The following is a 23,300-nucleotide window of genomic DNA, read 5'->3' on the forward strand; positions in this document are numbered from 1 at the left end:
TGCTTTCCAGCTGTGGTGTGACGGATTCCCACTGTGGCGGCTTCTCTTGTTGCAGAGCACGGGCTTAGTTGTCCTGGCATGTCAGATCTTCCCGGACCAGGGACTGAACCCATGTCCCCTGCACTGGTAGATGGATTCTTAACCACTGGGTCACCAGGGAAGTCCTCTGGCACTTTTCAAATGGGACAGACCTTTAAAGGGAGCAAGGAAACCAGAAAGGAAACACAGCGTGGAGGCAGTAACGAATAAAGCACACACTTTATTCACTGAGGAATACGTGAGGATAACCGTGAGGCCAGACAGCGGCGGGGGGAGGCAGGTGCTGATTCCAACAGGAGCGCGGAGCAGGTCAGCATCACAAGCGCGGCAGCTCGGGCCCAGGGCCACCCCCGCCTCTGCGCACTGGCGCGCGGCACTCGGGACACCGACAGACACCCACACACTTTCACGGGGGACACGATACATCTTTTAAACAGCAGTTCTTCCAAATATTTGCTTTCATATTTCTGGAAGGGGAGGGGAGGCACGAAGAACAGTATGCCTTCCAACACTTGCAAAAAAAAAAAATTCATTAAACTCAATTTCAAAATGAAGAACTGCAAAAGCTTCAATGCAGGATTGTCGGCAACTCACAGAAACCACACGTTTATTACTGGACAGGTCTGTACAGAACACCCCAAAAGAACACCAATCCCTTGGACACTTCTCTTCCGTAAGAGTAAAGAAACATACACGTATACAATCACTAAGTAGCTCCCTGCCTTTGTGAATGTTAGTGGATGCAGGCTTCTCCTCTACCTTTGCCAAATGGGCTCAGAAAGCGACTAAGGGGTTGGGAGAGACTCTTTGGGGAAGAATTTTATTTAATGAGAGCAATTGCCACTCCATTACACTAAGCATCAGAAAAGATTGGCTTTAATTTTGCTGTGTACAAGCAGATTGTTTAGAAAGCTTTCCAGCTTAAACTGACCACTTCCCCCTTTTGAGTCTGTCATAAATGAAACTTGTCCCAAATGAAAAACACAAAGATTCACATGCAAAGTGTGTCAGTCACCATCTCCCCACTGCTTCTTGGCAGCAAACAGAAAGTGATTTTTTTTTTAATACCAAAGTTTCTCTTTCTTTCATTAAAACATAATTGGGAGGGCATCTGGGAGGGAGGAGACATGGTTGTATGTATGGCTGGTTCTTGATGTATGACAGAAAACCACAAAATTCTGTAAAGCAATTACCCTTCAAAAAAGAAAAAAAAAACAGCATAATTGGGTAGTTCCCTTAATGCAGTATAAGGTGTCATTACAAATCTCAAGCCTGAAATAATCTGTTTTTTTTAATAGAACGTACTTCAAAAGGGAGTACTAATGAGTAAGTTTTAGGGCATCCTGACAAACACTTGTTTTATCAAAGGGAAATAATCTTAATAAGTCAGATAAAATCAAGTCTGGCCTAGGAAGTATAGATTAAACAGTGACTGGAAAAACAGACAAGATGATTTGTAAAAACTGAGCTTCCTGCAGAGGACACAGAAGGGTTGATGGCACAAAGTTCATCTTCCTTCCACCGTCTTTCCCGGCAGTCAGAGAGAGGGCTCTGGGAGCCTACAGACAGGAGGGTCCCCTGCCCCTCAATACACAGGAGAATGCTAACACCAAGTTTGCCTTAAAGAGTTTTCAGAAAGACCTATCTAGTCAAAAGTGAATTTGAATTTTTAAGCTTGTAAAAGCATATATATTTTATATAATCATCTGAGAAGCAGTTCTTTAGAAAAAGGTGTTTGCTTTAAAGTGTAAAGAAATTGGGTGAAAGTTTAAGAAACATTTCCAGTGAGACTTTTCCCAGTGGAGCTGATTGACATCACAGATGGAGGGGATGGAAGTTGAAAAAGGCGTAGTTCCAGCCTCACCCTGGAAGAGGAAACTCAGCTTGGACACAACAGAACTGGGAGAAGAGGGGAGACTGAGGACATGACAGGGAGAAGCTATTTTTCTTCTTTGCACCTTACTACCCATTGACGCTAGCTAGCTTTTCTGTTCAAGGTTTCCGAGAACAGGCAGTTTCTCTTTTGTGATTAAAGAAGTCACATTAAGAACATTTAGTAACGAACCCAAACCAAGAGATAAACGCCCAGCAAGATGGACAAGTTTCCAAATGCTCTTTGTGTCTTGACATAAATCACACCCAAAGACTAAATGGTATCCTGGCTTTTCTGGAAGAAACTCTAAAGGAAGTGCTGACCTTCATGTAACTATAGAGGCCTCTTCATGCAATCAGCCTATGCTTCAAGAATCACCAGTCAGTCCAATGCTCAAAAATGTAGCCCTTTCTGTATGTACTAGGGAAGCTTGCCATGCATATACTTCCTTTTCCTAGAGTAAACAATTCTCATTAATTTGACAGTGTTAAGAACTGGAATTTTTTATGCAGGGCGGGATTCAGGCAGAGAACACTGATTTCCTGTGCAGTGACCTGGACATTCTGGGGACAAGCATGCTGAGCTCAGTTCAACGAAACAGATAGGGTGTTGTAGCCCACTGATTTGATTTGGCAGTTGGGAGAACCAGGTTGTGCCGTGACCCATCACTCCGCCTGGAGCTTTCTGCCGGGGAGTGGGGCTGGGGAGCCCCCACTTCAGAGAGCAGCACTGCTCTGCTTACAGACAGGAAGCCATCGGCACTTCTGGAAAGGCAGTTTTGCATGGTATAGTTTAAATTAGCTAATACATTTGATATGCAAAGAAGCGTTCCCCTCACCCAAGGAGGATGCTGAACTGAATTCAAAAGTAAGAAGAAAAGTAAAGTTTCATTGGTGGGGGCAAATTTAGGGCTCAGTTCTTTAACTATCATTGGGGTTTTTATTCCACTGACATTTGATCGGCAAGTATGTGGGTTTTAATTCATTCACCAGTGAAAAACACTGAGGGTCCTTCTTATCTCCATCATGAAAATCTCTCTCCTCTAGCTGAGCCCTAGGATCCATTCGGCCATCTTTGTCATTGGTCAAGGCAGGGAAACACTGGGTCTACACTGTGGTCCCCACGTTCATACTTGGCCAAAGTGAAGCGAGGATCAGGACACACAGGTGCTGAGGGCTGCCCATGCAGGAGAGGTTAGAGAGAAGATGGGCCAGTGGATGTATTGAATGAAGCAAAAGGCAACAAACCAAACAGATGAAGGGATAAAATTGAAGGGGCTGTGATCTGCCTTCAGTCCAAGGAGGAGCTGGTTTCCTCACATCAACCTCACCAGAACCATTTGCTAAATACATCAGTAGGTCCAACCCACGTTCACACACATACACAGTCCTCAAACATTCAGTGTCTAGCAAAGGTCAGGCAGGTTTAGATTCCTTTGGGAAGAGCACAGAATACAATAAAGCAACTGTCATGTTCATTAAGACACCCAGTCTCTACAGTGTGTCACAAGTTAGGTCTCCAGCACAAGGTCAGAAAGAATATTCTTGCTTTTTGCACTGGTATCAGCTACTAACTCATTCTAATATTTGGTGCCAGCAGGAAGAACTTCTGAGCTTTTACAATTAGTGGCATATACAGGTTCTCTCCTTTGGCTTTAAAATAGAGTTTACAAGTTCTTAAACAGAGCCCCCAAAGCATGAGAATTAATGTGACAACCTCCTATGCTTTCTCCTTTGGCTTTAAATACGAGTTTAAATTCTTAAGCAGCCCTCCAAAGCACACAAATAAATGCGACAACCTCCTACATGTATCTGACATCACCTTCAAGTCTCAGCCAGAGGCTTTCAGGAACCATGGTGGGTGTCTTAAATGCAAGTTTGGGTGTAATCCTTGGCTCCAATGTGAATCTTGTGTTGCTGAGTTTGAGGACTCTGGTGGGATGCTCTGCTGTTGTCTCCTCCCAGCTTGATCCAAAGCCTCGGTCTTCAGTCTGATGCTGACTTGAGCTACATGTGTCAGGGAATATGCCAGCTTCTAACCACCAGCATCTTTCCATGATGGACCTGCTGGCCAGGATGCAGTTAGCCTCACTCTTGACCACTGAGTCACATGCACCTGTGCAAATGTCCCCTAGAAACTGCAGCTGAGTGGGACAAACCTTCAAGCAGGAATGAAATTTAAAAGCACAAGCAGACTCCCCAAACTGTCATGGGTGAGTGAAAACATGAAAACACACACACACACACACACACACACACATATCAGGAAGTCAGCAGAGCTAGGCGAGAAAGCTGGAAAGACCAAATTAAATTAGCTGGGGGCCATCGCCCTTGAGTTTCAGAGCTTTCAAAGAGAAAAACATGCCTTTCCTTAGCCTACTACTGAAAAGACCTTAAAGAACTCAAAATCATCGAGGGCTTGGTGTGATATATAGGATGCTGGATAGAAAGAAGAGGAAGCTGGGTTGGGAAACTTGCATTGGGAAGACACAGATTTTTTTTTTTTTTTTTTTTGGTCAAGAGGGCTATGGCCTTTGGACCAAACTCATCTAACAGTATCCAACTGGGCCAATCAGGAGACAATCTTTCCCTTTCCTTTCTTTGTGAGAGTGGAGGGCTGGGGGCTGAGACAGCTCTTGTCCTTGGTGGGGAGGAACACACTTCCTGAAGCAGAAAAGGGGTAAAGGAGAATTTTCATCCATTCCTTTTTCCTCTCTTTCTCAATTTTTTTTTTAGCAACAGCTAAGTAACTTGCCAAGTTGGGTCCTAGCAAACAGTAGGGAACAAGGAGCTTGTTAAAAATGCCTTTGGTGGCTATTGAAACAGAGCTCCTGGGGAGCCCGACCCTGCTGTCCATCCTGCTGAGGCCTGGGCAACTGCAGGAGGCCAGTGAGGAAAGAGGCAAAGGCTGCTGCCACATGGACCTGTCCCCCAGGCTCTTGCTTCTCAGCCAAGGCGCTACAAGATAAATATATTCATACTTTGGAATTATTACAATTGCTTGCCCATGCGGCATCTTAAGGGCACTTGCTGGCTCTTATTCATACAGACGCACTACTGTTGGATAACAGTTGAAAGAAAATGAAAGAAGTAGCTCCTGTTGTGGACACAAGGTGACGGGAAAAGGTCACAGGTGAACGCTAATGTCGAGCATGGAAACACAGACATTTCTACCCCACTGCTGCTGGGCGAGATTGGCCATGGGCTGGCCCCATATTTGGCTCATGGGTGTTTTAATCAGATTTTTCCCTTTTGGCTGTTGCTGAGGGACTGTAGTTTGCAAATGCTCCAATCAAGTTTGGGCCTTAATTCAACATCCTATGTGTCCCTGCCGTGGTCAGTCCTCCTAATGGCTGTCTACGTGTGGGACTCAGAAGAGTTTTGCTTTTTTCTTCATGTCGTTGCGTCTCCAAAGAGGTAACTTGTCAAACTCCTGGATGGACATTCCAAAGATTTCCCGAAACACTTCTGGGGCTAAGTGGCGCTGTGATGGGAAAAAAGAACACTGGTCAGTCCTGCTGGCCACCTGGGTGGCCTCGAGAGTTGTTCTTCAGTTAACAAGTAATTGTTTTGAAGAGCAAGACTGAGTGACGGAAGAGGAGTTTATCTCTGAGGCTTCCTAGCAGGCACTGGACCCAGCAGTTCCTTACCTGGATGGGTCAGGCGAGGTACCCCTCCTACCAACCAGAAGAGCTAGTGGAGTGCTATTGATGATTATCGTAACACTGAAAGCTGATGGGGCACGGAAAGCTAATTCATTATGCTGGAGGCGACTCTGTTTCAGGTCATTGGAACACTGAGTAGATGTGGAGAAAATGGACCACAGCAATAAGAAAGTCAGAGAGAGACCGCCAGGCTGGTCCTTTGGGAGCCCGGGGGCTTTTTCCTGACTCAGCAACAGGAGTTCACCTGGATGCTTGGGCTACTGATAATGAAGACGTGTGTCCTCTGTCATGTCTGACTCTGTGCCACTGTGGGACTGTAACCTGCCAGACGCTTCTGTCCATGGGGTTTTCCAGGCAAGAATACTGGAGTGGGTAGCCATTTCCTTCTCCAGGGGAATCTTCCCGACTCAGGGATCAAACCCATGGCCCCTGTTGCACCTCCTGCATTGCGGGTGGATTCTTTACCGCTGAGCCACTGGGGAGGCCCTGGTCTATGGACTTCAATCTCTGGTGCCGTCTAGAAAAGTTCTCTTAGGATGGTGGATCCAGCCTTTCTCCTCTGTGCTAGCCTGAGCTCACATACAAAGGTACAGACTTTTGTCAGGGAAAATTAACAATACTTTATGAGACTGGCAGCCAGAGTTTTTCTTAATTAAAACCATTCAGATGGAAAAGTACAAAGATGAGTCTCCCATGTCTAAGGAGGGCGGTTTAGGTATGTGTACCCTGCTTAGCCTTCATCCAGGAATGTGGAAACAGTCAAGATAGAAACTTGTCTAGTACACATCTCTGTATCAAATGCTCCCTCCCTAATCTCAGCAGACTCAACTCAGGCTCAGGGAAAGATAAGGATTTAGGGGTATCCGAAATGTGGTGGAGACTCCATTCTACATTGCCCACTAAATTCTGGCAACATTACATTTCTAAGGAAAGTGAACATGAAAGTCACTCAGTCGTGTCCAGCTCTTTGCAACCCTATGGACTATACATACAGTCCATGGAATTCTCCAGGCCTGAATACTGGAGTGGGTAGCCTCTCCCTTCTCCAGGGGATCTTCCCAACCCAAGGATCAAACCCAGGTCTCCTGCACTGAAGGTGGATTCTTTATAGCTGAGCCACCAGGGAAGCCCAAATTTCTAAGAAAAATGACTAAAATGATACTGCATTTCTTGGGCTGTTCTTCTGTATTTTACCAAACATTTTTACGCTGATTTCCTAGATAGAAATCTGGGTTTTCATCCAAAGTTAGTTTTACCTGGGTTGATCCTTTCTCATTTTTGCCTTAACTGGAACAATTCTTAGGGGAGAGTCACAGGAAACGCACAGGAATACACAGCTGGGACAAGTTTTGTTTTTTACCTCCAGCCTGGTTCTGTCCACATCTCTTAGGATTTTGTTGCGCCCCCTGTTGGTCACCATCAGCATTTCATACGGAAATATCTGCAAAGAAAAACACCTCTTCTAGAACACAGCTGTACCTTTTATTAACAAGCAGAAGCTACCTAAAACCTAGGACTCCCAAGACAGAGCTTCTAAGACACTATGATTAGAGCATTGGAGTGATGGGTGTTCCTCGCTCGAGTTTCCAGTGGACAGGGGCAGGTTCTTACACATTCGCAATCCCCACTGGTGTCTCTGTGCCACTGGGCCTCTGGAGGGCGTGGTTGAGTGAAAGGACCCCACTTACTATATACTGGGTATGAAGGTAAAGATGAGAAGAGAATTGAAATGACAGGTACACGTTTGTATATGGCAGGACATCTTTGCTGGGCTCAACAATCTTGTTCCATGACCAGCTCATGAAACCAGGGAGCCGTGCAGCCCCAGCAGCGGTGATTTAGTGGGTGACATACTTAAATAACTCCCAGTTATGGTCACCAGGGGGCACACCCCTTGGACACCTCTAGAGTCAAAGAATGTTCTAGAGCTGGGGCGACCAGTGATGCCAGTTTTCTGGGGATTGCAGAGGATCCCAGGATGCAAGACTTTCAGTGCTATAACCAGCAGAGTCCTGGGCAAGTTGGGACATGGTCATCTTATCTGGGGTGGGCTGCAGCTGCTCCACGTGGTGCTGGGTAGGCTTTGCTGTGCTCAGGGCAGGGGCTGAGTGGGTACCAAGGTCACAGGAGGGAAGTGCTGGCACCTCACTGTGAACACAGCACCAGACCCAGTGAGGGTCTAACCCTGCTGGCTTGCTGAGACAAAACCAAGGGACAGAAGGATGCTTTATGATACAGCTTGACTAACGGACTAGGCAGAGCCAGGTGGGTCTCAGCACTGAAAAAATAGAAAATCAAGTCTTTTGGGGGTTACGTCCCAGTTTCATCTCCAGGTGAGAGGAAAGAGAAGAAGAGCCACGCTTGCCTTTGGTTCCAACATGTTGGGCATGGAGACCCCCCGGTCCATCCTCATTCCAGGCATGTGGCCATCTGGGAGGGTCTGCAACAGAGAAGCAGGTTTCAGGAGGAGCCCATGGCAGTGTAGGGAGCTGGGGAAGAGCTCAGCAGGCTCCCAGACCTCCTTGTCTGGGTCTCAAATCCTCACCGCCATTTTACAGCTGTGTCATCTTAATGACCATGGAGTTTTCAAAATGAGCTCCTTGCTGAACAAAAACAAGGATACTGGGAATACTGCCCTCTTATAATCCAGCTGATGAAAAGATCCTGGCTTAATAACTATTCACTAATCCCTGAATGCAGACTGCATGCATGAAAGTATATGGTACATCAAAGATTCGCCAAGTCGATGACTTTTTTATTTATTTAAATTTTAGTTTTCTTTGCACTTTTTCCCTTTTCTCACTCTCCATCATCATTTTAGGTTTAGGTTCTAAGGGAAAAAGGAAAGCTACACACAGCAGCTCTTTCCTATTGGCCAAGACAGGGGTTTCATTTGTGACCACAAAGAGGAGAAGAGGGCCTCAAGGAGTGACTGGTTATGATTAAAAGAAAAAACAGCTGTACATGTGCAGACCCTTAATGCTGGGCCACTTCCACCCTGGAGAAGACTCTCCAAGGCAGAGCGAGAGAGTCCTTGCCATCTGGCCTGGTTCATGCCCTGTCCGCAAGGCCTGCAGGACTGGCTTGATCTGGGTGCCAGGCATGCCTGCTGCTCATGGCTTCTCACATCTGTGGACTAATGATGAGATGGATCAACCAAAAATCAGAGTCTTCTCAACAGAAACTCTTCTCTGGAGTAGCAGAAGAGCACGTCTGGATTGGAAAAAGGCTGTTTTGCCCATGTAGCCAACTTGAGAAAGACAGGGGTCCATACCTGGTAGTCTGGAAAGGAAAGACAAAGAAACTCTCAGAAGGGGCAGAACCACAGAAAAATACAGAAGCATAAACACAGATTACATCCGATTGCAATTCTCCAAACGTGCCCCCATGAGCCATGCTCTCCCCCAGCTTTGGGTCTCTGCCCATACTGCCCAGGTGCTCCCTAAAGCCAGGAAATGCCTGTCCCAGTTTTAGTTTAGTTTAAATACCGTTTCTCGTGGAAGCTGACACCCTGAAGATGTGGTTCCCTTTTCTTTGCGTGTCCAATCATACCATTTATCTCAGAGTTTCTCTTTCTCTCTCTGCCTCTGCCACATGCATTCTGAAGACAGACCCACGGCTTGCTTATCACTTTACTTCCAGTGCTCAGCACATAGTAGGGCCAATGAATTCCTTCCTACAAACTTGCTTCGTGCCGTCTCATGTCAGCTAGAGATACTGACATGTTGGCTCAGAGGACAGACGTGATCTGACTGTAGGATGTAACACAGTCCAGCCAGTGTGCCTGCGACAGCACGGCCCCACCCCACCGGGTCGCGGTCAGCGGCACCCGCCCTGAGGCCTCACCTCGCGCTCCCCCGCTGACGTCCCCGTAGCTGTTGTACTGAGCGAAGTCTGTAGAAACAGGCTGAAAGGAGGGGAAACACACCATGAGAAAATCCGCTTCACAGTACTCATTTTGGGGTCAGGTGAAAAGGAAGAAGAGATTTACAAAATCCTAAGAAATTCCGTCCAAGTTGAGTTGCTGGATGAAATCCTTGGGTTTTGTTGTATATTCAATGCTACTGCTCAGACTCTCTGTAAGCAAGTATCTCTTGCTGATAAATAAAAACACATTTCTCCGCTACACAATTCTCAGAGCTACACAATTACACTTGTTCTATGCTTTATGGGGAGGGAGGTTGCAACAAACTTTCCTGTATCATTTTACAGCAGAGATAGTGGCTCCAGTATATAATTACTTTTTACTTGATTGTGGAAATTTGCCACACAATCCAGTTTTCCCACAAGCTTCTATAGGCTTTTTTTTTTTTAATATATTTTACTGAAACCAAGGCTTCCAAAATATTATCATTCTAACATGCAATCAATATAAAAACTATTGGTGAGATACACTTGTAAGAAGGTTTTTGTACTTCTGATATGTTTTGTCCTTACAGCATATCTTAATTCAGATGTTAAATTGTCATGGGATACACTTATCTCATAAAATACAAAGTTGAAAACATAGATTCACATGCATAAGTTGTTCCAAACATACTTAAAATTGGCCAATAACTTAATAAACCATCAAAAAGAATAATCTGTATAGGCTATTGTTTTATCTAAAGTCAATTTCCCTTTCTCTCAAAAGAAATATTTTATTTTGCTTGTAACTCAAAGTGATTTACCAGGAGACCAGAGAGATTACAATTTTCATTATATTCCAATCCTGAGATCATACTGTCAGATATATTCAGATATATTCATTTCAACCAGGACTGAAGAGGGAAGAAACTCAGAAATTAGTCACTGAGAAATCTTACCCGGTGAAGCCCATTTCTTCCATAGCCTGGGAGAGATGAGGTTTTGGACGATAGAACATGTGAAGCTGAATAAGAGAAAGATTTTATAAAAGCAATTGTTAGGAACCGGAAGTGTAATTCTTTCATGAAATTGCCAGTGTTTCTTCTACTCTGCAGAACAGAGGATTTAGACAAGGAAGAAAAAAACAAACCCTCATCCCTTCTGTCTCCTATATCAGCAGGTGGGTCTTTAACACTAACCCCACCTGAGAAGCACCATATTGGGCTCAAATGTTGACAAACCACCACCAGATTTGGGTGATACAGGGAATGGGTGGGCAGTGACATTATCAAGGAGGGGTTGGGAAGAAAGACATGCTTGGCATGCTTCATCTCTGACTCCTCAACACAATCCTAATAATGCTGATATTATTTCCATTTTACAGGAGAAGAAATAGGGACCAAGAGAAGTTAAGTACTTGCCCGAGGTTGCTCCGCTTGTAAAGATCTGAGCAATGATTTGAACCCAGGGCTACTGGGATGCATAGACCCAAGCCCTGGCTGGTATGACAGTGATAACTGATCTGGAGGCCAACATGTAAGTTACCAGGATCTACTGGCCAGCCACTGCTAGACTCCTGGAAGGCCTGTGAAAAAAGGTGTCCCACTGATCAGCAGCATGGATGCCTCATACTGCTGGGTTTTGGAAGGAGCGGACCTGGGCTTGAATTCTGGCTCTGTGACTTAACACCACTGCATCTTTCAGCCTGGTATTCCATCTTTTAAGGTCTTCACTGCTTGACCCATGTAGATGGAGTGCTATTTACTCTTAGAGAACAGATCTGCAGAATTGGAAGGATTTATGCTATAGATTGGACTTCCCTCGTGGCTCAGACGGTAAAGCGTCTGTCTACAATGCAGGAGACCTGGGTTCGATCCCTGGGTCGGGAAGATCTGCTGGAGAAGGAAATGGCAATCCACTCCAGTATTTTTGCCTGGAAAATCCCATGGACAGAGGAGCCTGGAAGGCTATAGTCCACGGGGTCGCAAAGAGTCGGACACGACTGAGTGACTTCACTTTCACTTTACTCTAAAGATTAGAAAACTACCTAATCTAAGATCAGTACCAGTCAGGCATCTGTGAGAGGGAGGAGGGCATTCTAGCTAACAGTGTGGGCTCTGGGGTTATAACACTTGGGCTCCTAATCTTAGTTTTGTAGTTTTCAGCAATGCGACACTGAGTGAGTAACTGAAACTTCCTGAATTTGTTTCCTGATCTACAAATTTGGGATGATAATATCATGTACTTCTGGGTATGCTGTGACAATTAAATGAAGTAATATTCAGCAGAAGTATTTGCATAGGAAAATACTAAACATATGTTTAAAGGAACCCTCAGGAGAGAAAATTATGCACTAGTTTAGAACATGAGAGAAGAAATCTTACAGCTTGAAAGAGCTTTGGCTTATGATAAGTATAAGCAGGGGAAAATTACTGATAGACTATTTCAGCCCAGCAGATGAGTAATCTCTTTCAAAATTATCAAAAAAATCACTGTTAGCCTTCAGCTCTTACACTGAATATATTAGAAAATATAGAAAATAGTGTTCATGCTCTCTACAGTTAGAAAGCATTCTGTGCTCAGACTTCTCTGGGACTCCAGTGGTTGAGACTCTGCACTCCCAAGGCAGGAGACGGGTTTGATCCCTGGTCAGGGAATTAAGATCCTGCATGTTGCAGAGTATGGACAAAAACATTAAAAAAAAAAAAAAGAAAAGAAAGAAAAGCGTTCTGTTCTCTATAAGAACTTCCTTTTGGCCACTTCCCTCTGAGATGGATAGGGATGTATGTTCTAGAAGGTAGACTCAGCACAAGGAACCTGACCCCTCCTGGTTCGTGACACCCTCCAAGGGTTCCCCCCATTTCTAGCAAGAAGGAAACACACTTATGGAAGAGCCGTGGCAGACTCTTAAGCTGAGTCGACACAGATTCCACGACAAAGGATTGTTACACTTCCTCTCCTGGAGCAGCCCTGGAACAGTCAAGATAGGTTCCCCACAGGCAGGTGGCCGGCTCCCGGCTCAGGGAAGGCAGTGGGTCCGCTGCTCACCTGAGTTGATGGGGGAATCACAGCGACTGGCGGCCAGGGAGGCCCTCTCCCGGCTCTCCCTCTCCTTCTCCATCTCTTCTTTCAGGATCAACTGGCCGAGGCCTGAGTTGAGCTATTCGTGGAGAAAAGAAAAATGAAAGTGGAGCCTGCAGTCACTTTCAGGGAGATGCACTTTCTTTTTAGTGGATCCTGCAAGAAGTTCCTGACTCTAAAAAGGCCTGAAGCATAGTGTCCCCAAGCCTGGGGGTTCCCTCAAAAGTCAGCCAGGTTTTGGACCTTGAACCCCACTTGGCCTCTTCAATGTCAAGGCTCGGTTGCCCTCAGCCAGGCTCCACATTGGAAGAGTGTTCTCCTTTCTCTGCCCCTCTCCCCGCCCCCAAAGTGCCAGCAGGGAAACTCAAGAGGCAGTGTGCGAGGGTGTACATATTTTTGACGTGGGAAGGGAAGCTTGGGGATAGCGGCCTTTAGAAAGAAATTATACTGATTTCTTTAAAAAATAGGGAAAAAAATAATGCATGCTCACTGTACAGATTCTAGAAAATCTGGAAAGAAAAAAGAACAGGCCATAATCCACCAGGGATAACCACTATTGCCATTTTGACCTACCCCATGCAGTCTTTTTCTATGCACATAACATATAAAACTGGGATCACATAATACACGCAACTTTGTATCCCCATACAACTAGTATATGTGCATTCCCCAGATGATTAAGTATCTTTGGAAAATAATCTTTATCGTAGGAGTTTACAATTTCTCAGCTCCCCCAACCTGGCTACAATTGACTATCCTTCCTTTGGTCTTCTGGGATGCTGCAGGACTATGCTAGAGACAGAGGCTATCATGAGGGTGCTTTGGTGAGAGTCCACTTTCTCTCTCTCTCCTGGCTCAGATATACACACAAGGTTGTATGAGTCCAAGGAAAGACTTGGAGAAATGCTCTGTTCCAATGGAGTTCCTTCAGAACAGCCTGTGTGAGGGAAGGAAGGTATTGTACTGCCTTGAAGTACACTTGGGCTGTGCCTGGCCTTTTAGCATCCTTTCAATACAGGTACCATACCCACATGCCCCACACGGAGTCTCATTCTCCTTGAAGAAGCCCTAATATTTACTCTGTGCCCATCTGACCTCCAACCTCCACATGCTCTCTTCCAGAACCCACTAAATGTGCTGCCCTTATTGAAGTCACTATGTGCCCATCTCGTCTCTCCTACCGGACAGCAAGAGGTCTGGGACTATCTCTTGCTCATCTTGGTGGCTCACCCACAGTCATCATTCCATAACAAGGATCCGCAGAACTGAACTGAAGGTCTCAGCAAAGTCGTTTAAGGGACAGACCTTCATTAGTTGCTCCTCTTGAAGCTGCCGGCGTCTCAGAAGTTCTTCATCCTCTTCCTCTCGGCCACTAGATCTGCGTCTGGCGTCAGCTCCTAGGTCCACAGCAAACATAACTTCTCACGTTAGCCCCAGGGAAGGGGGGTTGGGTCTCCAGGGATTAGGGCACCTGTGCTCAACTTGTCAGGTGAGCAAAGTCAGCAGTGGTCCTCAGCGTTCGTGAACAACACAAGGGGGAAGAAAAAAAAGAGCCTGCCACCAATTCAGCACCCCTGACTGGCTTCTTGAGACAGGGAGCCCTATTTGACAAGCCAGTGCAATGTGTGATTCAGTAAGGTACGAATTTTGGCCTGGCAACAAATCTGATCTGCTCACTTAGAACTCGGTTTGCGATTAGGATCGGGTCTAAGTCATCCCATTAGCCACCGGCCAGAGTGTCCATAATAGGTGGGAGGGGCATCGACAGTTATTATTTTGATGTCCCTGGGGTCAGTGTTCAAACACAGAGGAATCCAAATTCATCTAGCTACCATCATATAGGCAAGAGAGTCACTTTCTTGTGAGGAGTTTGAAAATCTTATATTTTCCCTTTTTCTGAATATTTAGGTCTGTCACCACACTATCACCCTGCCCTCTACTTTCAATAAATTCATTAAGAAGCATGCTTTATTTTTTTCTTTTAAGGGATGGGTCTCTAATGTTTCCTTGCCTTCAGTCTCTTGGAAAATGGTCCAAAAAAGTTTTATAAGAATGGATCCATAAAAAGGGTTACTGCAGCTATGAAGTTACTTATTTCAGTACAATATAGCAGATAATGTACAAATTTTAAGTTTCCTGGAAAGAAGGAGCTGGGGTAGAAAGGAGGCATCTGTCTGAATAGTTGGAAAAGCAAGATAATTGCTATTTTCCTTCGTTGCCTGGATTAGTCTGGCTGTGGGAGGAAACAGGAAAGCTTGCTAATCTAATCAAAATAAACTTTAATAGTTTCAGTCTTCATCATTTTGATTAATGGACCAGAAGTTTTCTTCATTTTGCAAACCCAAAGAGCTTTAAACTATTTACTGATGACAGTTGATAACAATAAAATGTTAATTCTTCCCCAAAGTTTAGCTGTTTAATGTCCCCACTAAGCAACATGACTGAACCAGGAATCTCAGTAGCCCCAAGAACTGCCTGAAGGATGTGGACTAGCACAAAAAAAGCTGCTGACTGTTTTAGTTTTTAAATGGCAATGTGAATTTTCTCTCTTTAATCTACACTAGCAAAAGTCTGCAAGAACTAGCAATAGATACATCTTAAGCCAACATAATGTATAAAATACACGTGAATAATGAACCAAGGAGGTAGATTTTTCCTTCAACCATTTCTATAACTATCCATGGCTTTAAAGTCCACTTATATTTCTTGTAAAAGTTATTCTAAAAATAACTTGATAAAAAAAATAGGATGAGGAAAATTTGGGAGTTTTGGAAAATTGAAGGCCTTTAGGTTGTCAAGAGAAATATGATAATATAGTCATATCTTCGTAAAGCTAACTCACTAAGTTTTCAGTAGTAGCTTCTGAGTTTGCCGATGCCATTCTTTAGGGTCAAATGATGTAACTAATGACAAAACGGTAAAGACAGAGACACAACTCTAAAGCACAAACGTGCGGTTCAAAGCAAAGAATGAAACAGCTCAAATGTGACATTAGCACAGAAGTCATGGAAATGACAGATGTGAAATCATGTAACTTTGCATGAGCAATATTCCAGAACACCTGCTACTCCGTAACAGCCCTTCTTAGTAATGGAGAACGTGATCAGGCAAGAAAAATGAAAGTGCTTCAGTGTTACGACTGGTTGTTAAGAATTTTAATTACAACCCAGAAATCGTCTAAAATTTAATTCAAAGAAGTCATGCTTCTGTGGACACTCAGTAAATTCACCCACTGTAACTGTAGAGAACAAAGTTCAAGGCAGGAGGCTTTGATTCAACTACATTCAAAAGAGTTACTGATTTTACAACAACCACTGAGAGTCCACACAAAACACATGTTTTAGACCAGTTCTGCCCCTTGTTGGGTTTGGTTAGCGTCAGGCTCTGGTGGTTGGGTTTTTGTAACTTGGAAGTATTCTGCACACATCTTAATACTACATTAGTTCTTTTCACTCTTCTACCCTTGGTCATACTTTTCTTAAAATCTTTACACATTTCCTTGCATATTTTTTAAGCATTTCATTTTGAAATCTCCTAGCAATCCGTCCATTTGGCTTAGCTGCAACAGTGGCATACCTACGGCGGCAAGTGAGGGGGGACCGGGCCAGTGGTCCGTCTCAATCTTTGGAATCTCGCTGGGGTCTGGAGCCTGGGCTGCTGGGAACTTGGAAAACTTGATGATGTCTTCCGAAGATTTGCTCTGGGCTGCCAAGGCAGCTGCATCTAGATGGGAATCAGGGGCAGCTTAGCTCTCAGTCTGCAAGGCCACAGTGGTACAACCCTCTGACATCGCTTTCTTGTGCTCTGGCCAAAGTGTCAACTCCAGATAGCTGCTTATCACCATTATCAATAGCCCAGTCACTAACCATGCCTGGGTGACAACTCATCTTCCTTGTGTTCTGCCAGAAGCAAACTTCACTCCACATCTATTCTACATCTGAAAAAACCCTGTTCTAGAGCTGTGCCGTCCAATACTAGCTTGAGCTACGCGTGGCCATTTACATTTAAATTAATGCAATTAAATAAACCAAAATGATTAATAAAATTAAAATTCAGTTCCTCAGCTACACTAGCCACATTTTATGTGATCAACCTGTGATTAGGGGTCACTGTATTGGACGGCATAATTAAAGAACATTTCCCATCATCACAGAATGTTCCATTGGACAATACTCTTCTAGAGCAATTAGAAACTTGAATTAGTAATTTGAAATTAAAGAGGTAAGTAAAATGCATGACACTGTCAATTGACTGTAGGTGTTAATTGTAAGAGAGTTGGTTCTGGGTCTTTGTGGCTTCTTAGCCATAAAAATATTGATCCGGTTCATTTTAATCCTTGGATATTATATATGCATCCTTGAGTGCCAGGTGAAATGGCAGCAGGAGAGTTCACTATCAGTTTGCAGGAATTAGCCTTGAGACTTAGGTTTGCCATACGCATTTGGTCATTCTGTTCAAGGGTCTGCATATACAAGTGAGTCATCCAACTTTAAAACAACAAAGTCAGACTAGGAGCAGCGTTAGCTCACAGTGTGCTTCATGGCTGTGCTTACAGGAGAGGCCACTGGCTTAGAGCCCTGAATGTTATCACAGAAACAAGCCAGGCTAAATGGTCAGTCTCCGACTCTGGCTAATTTTGCAAACTGATCTGGGATGTTACTAAACATGTCTAAATATATTAATAATATGTATTTATATACCATAGATACAACTTGGCCCCCTCCTGGAGCTTATAGATTTTTAAATCTGGAAGTAACTTTTGAATTTTCAGCTCTGATTGCTCATTTTTTTAAAGTAACCTCTGAGTCTCATTTTGGTTAAATAACTTGACCGAGGTTGCCATGTATAAAAAAGGGGTAAATTCTCAATCAGGGATGGAACAGTGTTTTTCTTAATCTCTAACCTTATGAGGAAAAAAAGATAAAATCAGCTTGGAAAACACTGCCTTGTATATCCTCTTCTTAAAGAAGGATAATAGGTGCTAGCGTGTTAAAGAATGAGAAGTGTGACTTTATTTAAATCTAGCATTTTCGAAATGCACAGAGCACGGACATCAGCTTTTGGTATGGTATGACATCTTTTTCTATCACACAGAGCTGCTCTCTTGCAGAAAGTCCTTTGGATGTACCCCTCTGCTTGTGTTACTCTTCATTCCAATAGACTGATAGAAAGTAAAGCATAAAGTCAACATCACAAAAAGAAGTCAATTCCCTCCAAATAAATAACCTAACATTATCCAATCTCTTTAAATCTTATTTGATTATTTTTGTCTAGAGAGGCAGGGTCTTAGAGATTTTAGTATTTAAAGAAAAAGTCTCTAAATAAATAGTTTCTGATAAGTCAAACTGGGAATCTTATTCTTAAATTTAAAAAAAAAGCCAGACTTCAAACAGTACTTACGCATTAGAATTGGTGAAGTCAGTAAACATTCACATGTTAATGAGTGGGTGAGAAGACATAAAACCATAAAAAAGCAAACAAAAACAATGTTAACAAACTTAAAAAAGCAAGCACAAGGTGTAAACTAAAAAAGAAAAACACAAGTGAAGAAAAAAAAAACCTAGTCTTACAGCCATTACAATATCTACTTTCTCTTTTTTCCCCTATAATGCTGGCCTGAATTTTTTTTTTTCCTTTTTGCATTTCAACTTTAATTGCTTTTCATATCATCCTAAGCCTTCAGAATACATTAATGTCAACTGGATTCTAAAGGCAGCCTTCAAATTTCCAGGCACAATTTGGGTACAATTTTCTGAAATCACCCAAAGTCTTCGGTTTCTACCTATTCATGAAGATTTACAGCAGCGGAATCTATAGAGACCTAAAAATGGTGGAGGGAATAGTGACTTGCAAAGAGTAATACAATTTTCTGGGTTTTAAAATTCTATTTTCCCTGAAAAGGAAAACACAGTTCTAGAGCCACGTCAGTGGTTCTTAGTTTGCAAGAATTTCAGAGACAAGCTGGCCTCAGGCACTGGCTTTTGCAGATGAGAAGACTGAGGGACAGAAATTTCATCTGTGATATCTCGGAATGGTTTACGTGATGAGCTGGGACCAAGGCTAGGGCCTGTGAGTGAGGCTGGTCCACTCTACCACAGGGCGCAGATGTCTGCAGGCCCCATCAGAAACTGGGGAACTGGACAGTCAGGCTGATGGGGGCTTGTTCAAGTTAATTAATTCATTTTCTCTCTCTCTTTTTTTTTTTTTTTTTGGCTGTGAAGCTTGTGGGATCTTAGTTCCCTGACCAGGGACTGAGTCCATGCCCCCTGGAGCAGAAGCGTGGAATCGTAACCACTGGAACACCAGGGGGTTCCCTTGGTCAATTGAATTTTTTACATAGCTAGTGTTCACTCGTTTTAATTAGTTAAACGGCAAGCTCATCAAAATTATCAGAGAGGCTGGTTAAGTTCTTTGATGCCCACCCCCCCACAAAGAAAAGTCTTGTGAGGGTGTTTTGTGAATGACTGTGTGATCATACTTCCCCTCCTGTATGAGTGAAATGATACATGTTGATGGGCTCAGAAAAAGGCACGGCACGGTGTTTTCTATCTAGGAAAACCAATTTTACAGTATTTGCATCTTAGCAGACCATAAAGGCATAACATGCTGGACACCCCAGTTTGATTCTCAAAAGCAACAGCAGATGAGCATTTCAGAGGACAGCAAAGAGTTGAGCCGACGTTGCTACTTAAAAGCTACGTGGAGGAAAGTGGGTTTTACCATGCTGTTTGTAGATGGGTGGTTTTCGGTAAATGTTGATCCCTTGATCTGTGGAAATGAAAAGCAAAGGTGAGTGATTATGGGAACCTGTTCAGCGATGGGAAAAACAGATCAACCCAGAGGCAAACCGAACTGAAGACTCTTGAACAAAAATAACCCAGAACGTTGACTTTTTTTGTATTACAAAGATTGAGGTTACTAAAGAAGAAATTACAGAAATGAGTGAATTACTATAGACATGTGACATGGAATTCTTTGTAATACATCTTAGGATATAGAAAGGTGTCACTCACTCATGAGCCATTTATTTCAAATACACACTTCAGTAAAAGTGGCGTTAAAATGGGGAGAAATGCAAGCAGCGGAGATACTGTGATGGTGAGGAAGACATAACCAGTTTGAGGAAAATCCCCAAATTGCTACTGTCTAGAAATTGAGCTCCCAGTAGAGACTAGCAGCTCAATTTACTTTTCAACTAATGAGTGGAACAGTGGAAAGCAATGAAGTAAAATTAAGAGTACCTTTTTGTAAAACACAGAAACAGTTTTTACGTGCAAGGCTAATCTGATGTATTGACAAGATGTTGGACAAAATCCTAATGTGCATAGGCCAAATTAAAAAAAAAAAGGAAAGGAAAAGAGATGCCAAATATTATTCACATTTTTATACAGAGCCCCATTTGATTGTACAACCATTTCACTTTGCAAATACTCGGGAGGTTTCAAACGGTTTCCCCAGAGCCTTGGGTACTGGATTCTTGTGAAAAAGCCACAAACGTACAACACTAATTTTCAAGGTTTGATGAAACTTTCTTTTTTAAAAAGGCAGTTGTATCTCAGTGGGATGAATCCTATTGAACTTTGTTTGTTGAGTTTTTAAGTTTGTTAAGTTTTTCTCAAAAGAGAGAAACTAATACAGATTCCAAATATGTGTGCTAACATTAACGTAGCAGTCATTTATTAGACTACTTTCAGTAGCTATAAGAACCAAAGCAATGTACTTCTGATGGAAAAATAATATCATGACCTCTGATGGCCAATCTTGCCTTCACAAATTGAGCTGACCCGAAACATGAAGATATTGATATGGGTTCTGACTTTTCCAGTTCCTGTCAGCAAATTACTGTTTGCACCATGACACTAAAGCTTAGCATGCCAAGCCTAAATTGCAAGATCTCTCTGTGGGCTATGGAGGGTTAGTTAATTATACACTGCAGAAAGACCCTCCAAATGACCCAATTTTATAGCTCTCTGAAAAGCCCATAGAAAGAATCTCCATGCTGAAGACAAACAGAGAAAATAAAAGTACTTTCAAGAACGCTGTGGTTCAATCTTTACAATGAGAAGATAACTCGATTGCCATCGTGATAGTCAATGACAGTAAGCCACAGAGTGGTAGCTTAGAAGGTTCCAATATAAGGCTAAAATTAAAATTTTAGTCAAAACAAAATAAAGCGATTCAACGGTCCTTCCTTCACCTTCTGCCTCCCACCCTACTTTAAAAATTTTAGAGAAAACTGACACTTTCAATACAATCCTGGCATTTCCCATACACAGCTTCTGAAAGGCCCTCTAGGTCAGACACTGCAATTTAGGGGTTATTGGCTGTGTGCATCTCAATGAACAGAGCATGAGAGATGGAGACGAGACAGAAGCGACAAGGCTACATTCTACACCGTGACAGGACACCAAGACACAGACCGTGTCAGCTCCTACCTGGAACATGGAAATGTTTAGGGGCCTGAGCGTAAGTTGGAGTGAGAGGGCGGCTGTCTGGCCGGTAAGGGAGAGGGGAGTTCCGGCCGCTGGACGGCTCATTGCCTCCAATGAGAAGAATGGAGAAAACAAAATGAGAGGAGGGAGAGCAAGAAAGAAAACAAAGCAAGCATAATAAAAACTCAAAACAACAAACCGGAAGGAGGTTCATCAAAAAGGAGAAATCAAAGCAACAAACTCAATTCATCAATTTGGCTCACAAAGGTGACTGGAATAAGGTTGAATTTTTCCAAAAGAGAGACTCGAGTTCAAGTGGAACTAGGTTAAAAGCAGCTAGCGGTTAGATGCATCATTCCAATGGCATGCGGTTGAAGGCTGTGAGCTGGCAGCGAACTGATTAGATGGAAAGTACATTGAGGGGAATGGAAAGTCACTTGCTAATGATTTAGGGTCAGTATCAGATGGTTACATCCCAAGCATGTAAAGGGGTGCGATATGCAAACCCAAATACAATCACTTCCAGGCATGATGGCAGAGGCTGGCAATCGGAATCTATTTCTTTGAATGGAAGGCTGAGACTGGGAACCTGTGTAGTCATCCGGTCCTTTCCCTGAGCAACACAAAGTGCCTTTACTGCAACCTACATTTCTGTTGCCTCACTTTGAAATGTACATAATAGAGTCAGATCCCTTTCTTCCAGGTACTTTGGGACCACTTTCTCCACCTTTCTCTTAAAGACAAAGCTTCATCCAGTCTAACAGTTCAATCGGTAAGACATTTACTGAGCACCTACTGTGGCTGGGCAATGAGCTTCAGCTGAAGCTAAGAAGGTGAAGGAGATGTGGTGTCTGGCTGCAAAGGGCTCAGGGTCTACCTAAGGAGACAGAGTTACAACAAACGAGTATATGTAACGCCATACGGGTGCTGACTCAGGGTTATACAAAAAATTCAAGGCACTCAGATGAAGGTGCCATTGATTTTTCAGAAAGGCTGTGGAAAGACGCTAGAATTGAGATTGTGTCACTAGGTGGGTGGGTGGCTAAACGGGTGAGAAGGTCCAGAATCTAGGGAGCTGGAACATCGTGGGGAAGGAAGGGCCGCAGTGCATGGGAGCAAGAGGACAGGCCCCCGTGGCTGGGCAGCACAGGGTTCTTGGAGGGTGGGGGGCAGTGAGGAGGAGGCTGGAAGGGGCTGCTGGGCGTGGCTGCAAAAGCGTAGAGACCCACTTCCATAGCTACCACCACTCTCTCTGATGAGAGCTGCAGGGGTGAACTGAGACTTACGCAAAATCAGAAAGAGGTCAGCTCTTACCCTACTGTCTTCCTTCCACACGACTGAGCAAACATCCATCCCAAGAAAACACCAAAAAATGTAGGACTATCAAAAGTTAATGAACTAGTAACATAATTGTCAAGTGTTAGCTGCTCAGTCGTGTCCTACTCGGTGACCTCATAAACTGAGGACACCACCTGTCCTCAGTTTATGAGGACAGAGATCCTCTGTCCATGGGGATTCTCCAGGCAAGGATACTGGAGTGGATTGCCATTTCCTCCTCTAAGGGATCTTCCCAACTTAGGGACTGAACCCAGATCTCCCATGTTGCAGGCAGATTCTTTACCATCTGAGCCACCAGGGAAGCTCCATAATTATTGAGTTGGCCAAAAAGATCATTTCAGTTTTTCCCATAAGATTTTATGGAAAACCCCCAAATGAACTTTTTGGCCAATATAATACTTTTATGATTGAGTTGTAAGGGTTCTTCACATATTCTGATACAAGTCTCTTATCAGATACACAATCTGCAAATGATTTCTTTCATTCTGTGGTTGTCTTTTAGTCTCTTGATAGTGTCCTTTGAAGCACAAAAGTTTTAAATTTTGATAACGTCCAATTTATCTATCAATTAAGGCTAACAATTTTAAATAAATCACAGATCTTCAGAAAATAGAGCAGGAATAAATTTCTTTTTTTTATCTTAAATTTTAAAAAACAGATATAACTGACATATAACAGTGTATTAGTTTTAGATGTACAAGAACCAATTTCTTCAAGTAAGTTAGTTTTAAATCTGGCCGGCAACACATGAGAGATGTTAACTGCTGCAGCTTCAGAATAATGTTTAATAGGCTTTTTAGTTTTTCAAAATGTGTAGTTTTAGATAACCAGAGTACAGATCTGTACCAAATGGGCAGTAAGATAGTCCAAATGTGAGATCTGAATTTGTTACTCTCTCTAATTTAGATTCCAGGTTTTTGATTATCATGTTCTAAAACTTTTGCCCCTGCTTTTTTCCCCAAGAGTCAGTTTACCATCTAGTTCCCAATATATTATAATGCTGTCTATACTAAAGTCAGTTATTAGC

At 43.3% G+C, this 23,300-nt stretch overlaps 1 protein-coding gene across 4 annotated transcripts in view; it reads right to left on the minus strand.

Annotated features, from left to right (window-relative positions):
• Positions 1-618: 618 nt before the first annotated feature.
• ABLIM1 (actin binding LIM protein 1) overlaps positions 619-23,300 on the minus strand; it is a 194,582-nt gene continuing 171,900 nt past the window's right edge. For 3 of the 4 annotated variants that reach the window (XM_052660978.1, XM_052660980.1, XM_052660979.1), the window contains 8 exons: positions 20,939-21,043; positions 19,224-19,271; positions 16,080-16,226; positions 13,809-13,900; positions 12,471-12,582; positions 10,382-10,446; positions 9,423-9,483; positions 8,469-8,858 (listed from right to left, as the gene is read on the minus strand). In XM_052660978.1, the coding sequence (XP_052516938.1) occupies positions 8,740-8,858; positions 9,423-9,483; positions 10,382-10,446; positions 12,471-12,582; positions 13,809-13,900; positions 16,080-16,226; positions 19,224-19,271; positions 20,939-21,043 (749 nt within the window). In that variant the 3' untranslated portion in view covers positions 8,469-8,739. Of the gene's footprint in view, positions 5,396-6,936; positions 7,018-7,941; positions 8,017-8,468; positions 8,859-9,422; positions 9,484-10,381; positions 10,447-12,470; positions 12,583-13,808; positions 13,901-16,079; positions 16,227-19,223; positions 19,272-20,938; positions 21,044-23,300 lie in introns of those variants that run through there. The other variant, XM_052660977.1, reaches the window with a different exon arrangement.

Source organism: Budorcas taxicolor, chromosome 23 (genome assembly GCF_023091745.1).
Source record: "Budorcas taxicolor isolate Tak-1 chromosome 23, Takin1.1, whole genome shotgun sequence".
NCBI lineage: Eukaryota > Metazoa > Chordata > Mammalia > Artiodactyla > Bovidae > Budorcas > Budorcas taxicolor.